The sequence below is a fragment of the Fulmarus glacialis genome, unplaced genomic scaffold, assembly GCF_000690835.1.
Source record: "Fulmarus glacialis isolate BGI_N327 unplaced genomic scaffold, ASM69083v1 scaffold3333, whole genome shotgun sequence".
NCBI classification, from domain to species: Eukaryota; Metazoa; Chordata; class Aves; order Procellariiformes; family Procellariidae; genus Fulmarus; species Fulmarus glacialis.
The window spans coordinates 8,470-18,884 of NW_009203431.1; the positions used below are offsets into that span (position 1 = coordinate 8,470).

At 39.9% G+C, this 10,415-nt stretch overlaps 1 protein-coding gene across 1 annotated transcript; it reads left to right on the forward strand.

Moving 5' to 3' along the window:
• Nucleotides 1–370: 370 nt before the first annotated feature.
• On the forward strand, nt 371–10,192 carry LOC104074484 (carbonic anhydrase 2). Its single transcript, XM_009574623.1, has 6 exons — nt 371–388; nt 2,621–2,739; nt 4,186–4,278; nt 5,724–5,786; nt 6,831–6,986; nt 9,339–10,192. Coding segments are annotated over exons 1-6 (552 nt in total). The 5' UTR covers nt 371–387; the 3' UTR covers nt 9,459–10,192.
• Nucleotides 10,193–10,415: the final 223 nt, after the last annotated feature.

Sequence of the window (10,415 nt, forward strand, 5' to 3'; positions counted from 1 at the left end):
TCAGTGTGGCCTGAATCGATGTTCATGTCACATGGGACAGGGAAGTTCCCGGTGTGAATGTTGCTCTGATTCTCGATGAACTTTTACTTTGCAAAAGCTGGTAGCATTTATTCGTGGTTTAAAAATCTTGTGCTGGAAAAATGAAGCTCAAACATTTCTACTTCGCCTTTTAAGTTTAATTTTAAATTTTGCTTCTTTGGAAAGGCTGAGAAGTATTAAAAAAATAATAATAACTGCTTAATGTAGACTAGAACAAGAAGGGCTGTTCTGTAATTAAGCCTGCTGAATTTGTATTAATTTACACTAATCTAATTATTACTTTCTTTGAATGCTCTGCTATGAGTCAAAATAAGCTAGTGCTGGATTTGAGAACCACAGAATGAGAAAAGTAAGCAAAAACCACGAAGAGATTTTTCTGCATCTTTTGAGTTTTATGAGACTATAGCAAACGGTGTAGAGAAATAACACTGCAAATGGATTTAAGAAGATTGCATGGTTCTGCTTTTCAGCATGCTTTCCATTGATTAATAATGGCAGATTAACCTGTGCTGCGCTAGTGCTTTCTGAGGTTGAGGAATGGTGGAACCTCAGTCCATTTATACCTGCAATGAGCAGCAAGTCCATTAGCCAAAGGAACTCAAACTGAAACATTGCAACTCCATGGCATAATTTTTAAATGAAACATGATATTGCGTGGATGAAATGATTTTGCATCTGTAAAGACATAGCAACCAATTACTTCATTTTCAAAAGAAACTAATGCACATTCACAGTCGCTGTTCTGAAAAAAAGCATTCTGATTTGTAGTCCTGTGCTTGAAACGGTTATGCTTCTTGGCAACTAGCACATGCAGAGACATAAAAGTAGAATAAGATATGTTCCTATTTAATTACTTTAAGTAGCCATTCTTCTTTGTATCACATAGCTTGGCAATAGGTAGGGCAAGTCTTGGTCTGTTGGCTGTTCAGTGTTGGCTATGGTATCGGAAATTACGAAGACTGCAGTGGAACATATATTCACATTTTTCAAATAGAAATACAGAGAGACTTCTAAATATATTTACCAAAGAAGGAGCCCCAGGCAAATGCTAAATTTGTCCACTGAACCCAAATTTTGCATGTGTAAGGCACACAGTGGAAACTAATGTGTTTTATATATATCTTATATTTAATTTTCATGTATTCCAGTTTTTTAGTCAAATCCTTCTCACCCCATTGCCAAGTATCCATGGCTGTTGTTGTCCATGCTTGCATATAATCAGAATTATTCAAACCAACAGACAGTGACCTTTTCCTATCACATTTGATGTATATTTTCACACATGCACGTACTGTGATAGTGTCTAGACTAATTGCAAACTGAGAGGAAAGCATCTTTACTCCACAGAACCATTTTGTTTGTGGCACATACACAGAGCACACTTACATGTAATATCTGATGTCAACACTCTTCTGTCACTTTATTGTATATATCTATTTATGTATGTATATAGAGAAATTGATCTCTAAGATATATAACACTTCAAATTACATTTTAAAATGTTTTTTGTTTTTAAATATTAACATCTTAAAGATTTAATTGAATTTGAGATGCTTAGCAAAAAAAAAAAGAAAAAAAACCCACAATGTGAAACCTTGCTCTAATAACTTGGATAAATAGCTCTATTTAATAGAACTATTTGTTATTGTTCTGTGCTTTATGCTGCACTGGAGGAGACATTGTCTGTGCCTTGAGCATTTTGCAGTAATAGGGCTTGATCCTGCATATCATAATGGTGATTGGTCACAGTTTAAGTACAAGGTTAAAACTAAGAAGCAGAATGAGGGAGCTCAGGGGAACTTGCTCCTGTATAATTGAAAGTGTGGCTGGGCACTCCACTTACAGCAGTCACATAGCAGGAGTAATGTCAGATAGTGGACAGCATAAGTAAATGCCTCATTTCCAATCCATATTTTAAAAAATCTGCCTCTGCAGGCATTGCCATTTTCACCACCAGTTTTTTAAACTCATTCTTGAGGAGTAAAGGATGGGAGGGACAAGAGATTTGAATTCGCATCTCTGCAATGCCTTGCACTGTGCCTAGTGCTTTACCTTGCTGCAGCCCATAGCTAACAGGTGTTTAGGTTTAATTTGCAACCAAAAGCATTTTACTCAATCCAATCTACCATGGGATTTGCAGGATTAAGGCCTAAATGGATAAAGTGTCTAAAATGAAGGTACAGGGTACATTAGTAAGTGAAAGATGATTTGGTCTTCAAGTGTGCTTTCAAAGAATAAGTCTATATGGGCCTCTTACAAAGGCTATTCTTGGCCTTTTTTTATTTATTTGGTGACAGAAAAGTTACATCTTTAGCTCTCCCCTCGTCACCTGTAATATTAGCATGCCTGTTAAATTGCTGATGAAACACTCACTGTAAAGTCACTTACAGTTTTATACATTTATTATTGATTTTGGCGTATTGCAGCAATGTACCATTGAGGATGATATGGAATAGCATGACAGCATGCAGAGCAATGAACTGTAATTCACTTGGAAGAATTGAGATGGACGTTCCAGTTTGAAGTGAGACTCGATAGCAAAGGTTATGGGAGATGCTAATGGAGGCTCTTTGCTTTGCAGTGCTGCAAGGGGGAGCGCTGGATGGAGTCTACAGGCTGGCACAGTTTCACATTCACTGGGGATCTTGTGAGGGCCAAGGGTCTGAGCACACTGTGGATGGTGTGAAGTATGATGCAGAGGTAGGATATGATTTACCTTCTCCAGTCTTTTGTGTATAATGAATTTTTTTTTTTTTTTTTAAATTTTCCACCATGGTAGCAGCTTCTTTACAAATTTTCATAGGCAAGAGATTATGAGGGTTACCATAGAAGATAGTGGTACAATGCCACCCCAGGACCTATTCCCTGCAACAGCAGAGGTTAGAATTGGAGGTCTCTTGTAATACTTTTTTCAGTTACTTCATATCAAAGAGACTACAGAAGCAGAAAACCCTGCATTAATTATCCCTGTTTTTTTTCCTTGCTTTCTCGATGACTCATGAAAATTATGAAGAAATAGAATCGCAGTACCTCTGTACACACACATCGCCTTTTCCTGGCTTCAATTTTTAACATCAGAGACATTTAGATAAACAAGAGAATAATTTTGGGGCAGGCCCTTTCATCTTTTGGTAGCAAAGAAGCAAGGGGAGCTGTGAAGAGGGCAGGTAGCAAAGTGAGGCCTTGAAGGCACTATTTGTAATATGCTTAAGACTCCAGATGTCCCTTGGACCACTTAAGACTGTATTACAGTCTCATTACAGGAATGGAGTCACTTTAGTGCCTTGCATCCCACCTTTCCTTGTCCCCTGTTTAGAAATCTACCTCTGGATGCTGTTACAGACTTTTTTAACCCTTTCATAAATGCACATTGACTGAACATACCTGTGGTTTGCATTGATGGATAAAAGAAATGGCCCCACAAATTCATTGGCTCTGCTGCTTTTTCATGAGATAAAGTACCCTTTGTCTTATCTGAGAAACTTGCCATTGCCTTACATCTGTTCACAATACCATAATTACTTGCTCAACTTGACTTGTACATATGGGAAACAGCCAGATGAACTTCAATTAGAAATAACTCAGAAATAAAAAATAAAGCAATATCCTGGCTAATGTGACCTGGAGATTCATTTCATATTCTTTTAAAAGGCTTTCCAGAAAAGGACAGGACAGTTTTTTTTTAAAAACTCTCTAGATTGCAGGTCAGATCTGTAGTTAATGCCTCCTCTCCCTGACACTGGATAATAATGTCTTTCAGTGTTGATAAGAACTCCAGGATATATAGCATTAAAATACTGTATCAAAATCTTGCAGGCTGCATGCAGGAAAAACTCATGCTGAACATAACAGGAGTTTCACCAGACTAAAAGCAGAACGATAGTCACAGTTTGCATTTAAAACTCATCTGGGAATAAGAGTGAGAAGCAAAATAAAATGCATGACAGAAATCTCTTTGCGTAAACGAAACTTGAAAGTAGATGAATGATTCAACAAATTCTTAACTGTACACAAAAGTTTTTAAATCTCAGCAGTAAAACGCCATCTGCTTTTAATGTCTAATAAATTACTTCCCTGCATCCTCATTTGTAAAATATTGTGGATGGAATATCATCTTCATAGTGCTTCTTGTTTTCTTGCTCCTAGCTCCATATTGTTCACTGGAATGTAAAATATGGTAAATTTGCTGAAGCTGTGAAGCATCCTGATGGTTTGGCTGTGGTAGGCATCTTCATGAAGGTTAGTTGAACTTTTTCTTTTGCGTTATTTGGATGAGTCCAGTATGTTCATTGTGTTGCAGGGAGACCTAAGAGCCTAAAATACAGAATAAGGCAGCATTATGCTATACTGCATAAACCCATAGCAAACTAGATAGATGGTGCTCCAAATTCTTGGCTTTCTCTACAAATAAAAATTGTACAGCGGCAGTGGAGTATGACTGCTATTCATCACTGCGGTGGCCCGATAGCAGCACACTTGCCTTCACCACGACAATCATAGAATCATAGAATCATAGAATCATTAAGGTTGGAAAAGACCTCTAAAGATCATCAAGTCCAACTGTTAACCCAACACCACCATGCCCACTAAACCATGTCCCTACGCGACACATCTACACGTCTTTTAAATACTTCCAGGGATGGCGACTCCACCACTTCCCTGGGCAGCCTGTTCCAAGGCCTGACCACTCTTTCAGTAAAGAAGTTTTTCCTAATGTCCAATCTAAACCTCCCTTGGCGCAACTTGAGGCCATTTCCTCTCGTCCTATCACTGGTTACTTGGGAGAAGAGACCGACCCCCACCTCGCTACAACCTCCTTTCAGGTAGTTGTAGAGTGCGATGAGGTCTCCCCTCAGCCTCCTCTTCTCCAGGCTAAACAACCCCAGTTCCCTCAGACGCTCCTCATAAGACTTGTGCTCTAGACCCTTCACCAGCTTCGTTGCCCTTCTCTGGACATGCTCCAGCACCTCAATGTCCTTCTTGTAGTGAGGGGCCCAAAACTGAACACAGTATTCGAGGTGCGGCCTCACCAGGGCCGAGTACAAGGGCACAATCACCTCCCTACTCCTGCTGGCCACACCATTTCTGATACAGGCCAGGATGCCATTGGCCTTCTTGGCCCCCTGGGCACACTGCCGGCTCATGTTCAGCCGGCTGTCAACCAGCACCCCCATAACTCTTATCAGTGAAAGGTGAGGTACATAACTGACAAAGTTGTGTGTGTATGAATCTGCAGTAGGACCAGCCTAAATAACACCTATTTTCCTTTTCCTGTCATTGTTAAGTGTCCAGAGCATTTTGTCTTAGTTGAATTGTCTTCACAGCTAGTTGGAGAAGGTGACTGTGCCCCAGCAGTGTGCACGCTGTCCTGGCCTCACTGTATTTTATTAGGAGGGAGATTTCTATGAAAAAAGAACAGCTCAAGTCCAAAAATAAATCCACACTCTGTAAATGAAAATAACTTTATTCTGTCCAGTGTCCTTGGCTGACCCATTTGTGCTGACTGTCGACTGGCATGGTTTTACAGAGACAGTTCCGGTCACATTTGCTGTAACACTCCTGTTATGTAATGAAATAGTGCCGGGAAAATGTACTATAAAATGTTTCCTTGAGAACTGTAACAGAAAACTAAAGGTATCATGAGAGTGCATGGTTATTTTCTTTTCATACGGTTTGTATTACAGGTAGGAAATGCCAGGCCTGAAATACAGAAAGTTGTGGATGCTCTGAACTCTGTTCAAACCAAGGTAATATTTGCTGTCTGTGTTGATTGACACCAATCACAACTGCACTGTTATCTTCTCCAGAAGGTGGATTATTTACTTCTTCCCAGTCTGCTATATGTACAAAAGTAAAACAAACCTTCTTGCCATCAGCACTAATGCTCCTGTAATCTTAAATGCAAAAGAGATTCAAATGAAGTTGTGGTACAGGGCAGGGAATACTAGGAACAGTGATCACTTTGTATCTCTGTGACTACAGTTCTCTGTCTTTTAACTGCATTTAAATCTATACAGTAGGATTCATCTTCCTAATCTAAACTACTCTTCCAGGTGCTCTTTCTAGTCAGTGGTGACAGATGCAAAAGGCAATTCCCCTCACCTCTGCATCTGTGGCATAAATTTCCTTCCTCCAAGAGGGCATTCTTCTCTTGGCTATTTCTAGGGGGAGTCCAGATAAGAAGTTTGATCAGGATATATAACTCTTAGGAAGAAAAGCCTTTCTGTAATTAAAATATTGTGTAAAGTGTGTATGTGATCTTAATGAGCTGAGTAATGAGAAATGAAAAGTACTTCCTGAGTAATTAGCTACCTTCATAGTGGGTAAAGGCCTGTGCCAATGAGAAACATGGGCAGGAAAAGTAAAGAATGAGACTATGCTGTCATCTTTGTCATCAGGCTCCCTTTGAGGTAAATGGATGTTGCCATTTAGTGCAATGGACTCTCCAACAGATCTCCCAGGTTCTCTATTTCCAGTGCAATCGGTGTACATGGCATCTGAAAACTCATTGTTCCGTCAAGCAGAGTCAGATCATATCTCTAGGAGCAAAGAACATAAATTCAACATTTGAAATGAAAAACAATGTCTCAAAAGTCTTATAATGTAAGAAATACATTGCTGAAAGTCTTTAACCCAAAGGTATTGTAGGAGGCACTCAACAGTACATGCCAAACTCCATTTCTGCCTTTCTCCAAACATGGAGTTTCCTGTAGGAGACTTTACTACTGCAAGCCCAGCATGTGTATGATGTCTCTCCCCTGACGTTATCCCACCAACTTTCTTTATTGTAGGGGAAGCAAGCTTCCTTCACAGACTTTGACCCCACTGGACTGCTTCCTGCATGCAGAGACTATTGGACATACCCCGGCTCGCTGACCACTCCCCCACTGCTCGAATGCGTGGTCTGGCACGTTCTGAAGGAGCCCATCACTGTCAGCCCCGAGCAGGTACGTCTCCAATGGATGGTGCCAGTAGATGTGTACTGGAGTCGTATCGATTGCTTTGGTTCAGCCCTCCTGCTGATCTATGAAATGGCAGTTTATGTTACTGCAGAGCTATGCAGGGCATTAGCTAGTATCACATGTCAAAAATATATGTATCTATCTGAAGTGGTTATCCTCTTCTGGCAGGACTCCGCTTCTGTGTGTGGAAGTAAAGTTTGCTGTAAAATGTAAGGCTGTCCTCCATTTGGACACAGTCCAGGGAAAATTTGGGGAGTTTTAAAAATTTAATCAAGACTTCCCAGATACGTGGTTAGAGTTGCCATGTGGTAAAAATGTGGGAAATTTGTAGCATGCGTGAAAGGACCATTTGCACATGCAGAATTCGTCTAGCATATATTGTGAGCATCAGCAGGTTTGCTGTACGTGCACACATCACCTATCTGGGTATACTTGCCCTGAAAACAACAGGTTTACCAAGCGTCTGAAGAGCATATATTCTGCATCCGCAGTCTCACACCGTAGATCTGTAGTTGGTTTGTTGATCTTTCAGCATTTCCAGGACACAGAGCTCATTTTACAAGTTCTATTCAGCACAGAACAGACTGGGAAATCCCACGCAGAATTGTGACAATCCTAACAAAACTGCATTGTTTCGAAGAGAGAAAACTTGCAGATTCCAGAAGTCTGCTGCCTGAAAAAATCCTTTATTCTGTTGAGCAGCTTGAGGAGGATAGATTCTTCTTACTAGGAAGGAGCTTGTGCAGAGTAAATCGCTCCTGGCCCTAGCTTTCTGCACCATCCATTAATGAAATTACATAGAGGCAAGATTCCATCCTTGGGTTCACATCTGTGTGCGTGGGAGATATAAATAGAACCTAAAGCCTACAAATATAAACTAGGCCTGAAGGGCTTTAGTTTACCCTTCAAACTCTTAAATTCCTTTTATCAATGGCAGACGTGCTAACAATATACACATAATTCTAGGGGGTTTATTCAGCTGATGTGAAAAAAGTGCAACAGCTGTTGTGGGACTTAACGTAATAAAAGATAGAATAAATGACAAGGAAGAACTATTGGAAATAATAATTACAGCAATGATTACCATTAATAAACTGCAAAGGAGCATTAAAGTTGACACTGTTTACTTGTTCTAAACTACTGGTATTGCTATTGATAATCCAAGGTTTGTAAATATGGTTTTATTATAGGGCAGGAGCACATGTACCAAAATAGAGTTGTTTTTCCTACTACACCTACTTTAACCACCTGCAAGTGGTAAAAGACACTACTTGTTTCTCCCACACACACCCCTCCATATTACCATCGACATTTCAAAGATGGATTTGAGATCAAAACAGTGTGTGTGGCGGCTTGCCTTTTCATTCCAAAACTGATCAAAACAAGGAACCATAAAGCAGAGTATTGACACTGGGTTTAATTTGAATTGGTTTTCCAAAGATAGATAAAAGCTGGCTATTACAGCAGGGTGTAGCGAGCCTGTTATTTGCTGTAGTGACACAGCAGTTCCTGGCAGAGGTTGAGCTCTGAACTTTGTTCCAGTCGGTCCTGAAGGTAAGGTCCTCTCCTGGGCTGGTCACTGCTGGGGACCTTCCTCCTTGAATGAGGGAAAGCCTGGCCTGCAGCCTGACTCATACAAAATCCTGTATCACACCTACATATTTCTGTCAGCAGTTCCAGCTGTCTGCGTGAGATCACATTTGGGGCGGGTTATTATTTTGGCACAGCCTTTTTCTTAGTTTTGGAGATGCCCACTTAGACATCAAGGTGCTTTTATTACATCAGACTGTGCAAACACCAATTTTACTTTAAGAACAAGCACTAAAATGTTATGGTGTGCTCCCATTGATGTGGAGCAGTTTTCCCTCTCACAGTATTTGAAAATCAAGATATCTTGAAGGAATTTGGCCGCTTTAATTTGACCCGAGGGTAAGGTCAATTTTTTTTTTTAATATCAACTGGACACAAAAAATCCAAGTTTCAAAAGAGCCAAACCAGTGCAACTTGCAAAGGATTCTGAAAAGGTTTCAATTCAGATCTGGATCAAAGACAAAGAGCTCTTTGTGCAGAGTTCAGAAAATGTGTGCCTAGGTCTTTGTTTTCTGTGCTTTCTTAGTTCTTCTTGCTAGGATATTTTGTGGACAGCAGAGCCTGTGTCAGGGGCAGGAGATGGTGTGGATGAAATGCAGAGACACGTGGGTGGTGATGCCATCTCTAGACCATTAGTGCTGGCGAAACTTTGAGTTGGACCTCTGGCTCAGGCCCAAGGCGTACAATTCAAATAGTCCGGCTGAAACAAGAGCATGCGTTTGAGGATGTTTGTGCCTTTTTCCACAGATGTGCAAACTCCGTGGCCTTTGCTTCAGTGCTGAGAATGAGCCCATGTGTCATATGGTGGACAACTGGCGCCCATGTCAGCCTTTGAAGAACAGAGAAGTCAGAGCTTCCTTCCAGTAACCTCAGCGCTGAGTGTGTTAGAAATTGCTGTGTTTGTGAGGAGCCCCTTCTGCTAAGCACAAATCAAACCTTTGCCATGTGTGCCCTGGCAACATCTTGTCTCCCAGATCCATTCTTTCTTTCGCTCTGCATCTAAAATGCCAGCTAATGAAATGTGAAAGGCTCTTGGCCAAATAGGAAAGGGTTCTTACGGTGTGGGCTTGGGGGAGGCATGGTGGGGGGTGGCTGCGTGCATTTTGGTGACTATTACTGCAGCTGACACTTTGGTAAAAGACAGTATGTTGGCTACTTGGGAGAGGATATGATGATAGCAAAATAAGCCATTTTAAGAAACCTCAACCACAGGTGTGATAGTACACATAACTAACGATAACTTGAAGCTTTATGAAAAGCACAGGAATACAGAATCTAGATATGTCTTAGGAAAAAAAGTATTTTGAGAAAGTAAGGCAAAATGAATATTGAGAATTAGACTTAGATTTTAAGAAACTGACATGTAAATATTTTTGAGACCGTTTTACATTTTTACCCATGCTATCAACAACCTTGAATATGTCTTAATGGTAGTGTTGGATTTTTTAATTAAAAATGTCCTAAATTAAGTATTATCTTTAAAAGTTGTTATTACCATAGAAATAATACAAAATTATCTTTTGGTTGAAATAATATATGCTCTAATTTAAAGAGGAAAATAATATTGTATTTTAGATAACTTCTCTAATAAATCTATACTTATATTTTTGCTTTCATGCTGTTATTTTAATTCAGGAAATTCAGGGTCACTAATCTGCATCATTGCATATTAAACATAATTACTAAACATATAGTATATTGGGAATTGGTTTCAATGACACTGAAGATGAATGCAAACCTATATACATATGTTAGGAAATTTTCTCTAAGTAGCTCTCTAATAGATAGCAGAAGGAAATGTTAGTTTTGAGCAATCACTACAAA

Bases quoted from the DNA above. Each gene is read 5' to 3' on its own strand.
- LOC104074484 (XM_009574623.1), top strand. The intron at 4,279-5,723 runs GTTAGTTGAACT...TTTGTATTACAG, and splicing joins TGGTAGGCATCTTCATGAAG to GTAGGAAATGCCAGGCCTGA. The intron at 5,787-6,830 runs GTAATATTTGCT...TCTTTATTGTAG, and splicing joins TGAACTCTGTTCAAACCAAG to GGGAAGCAAGCTTCCTTCAC.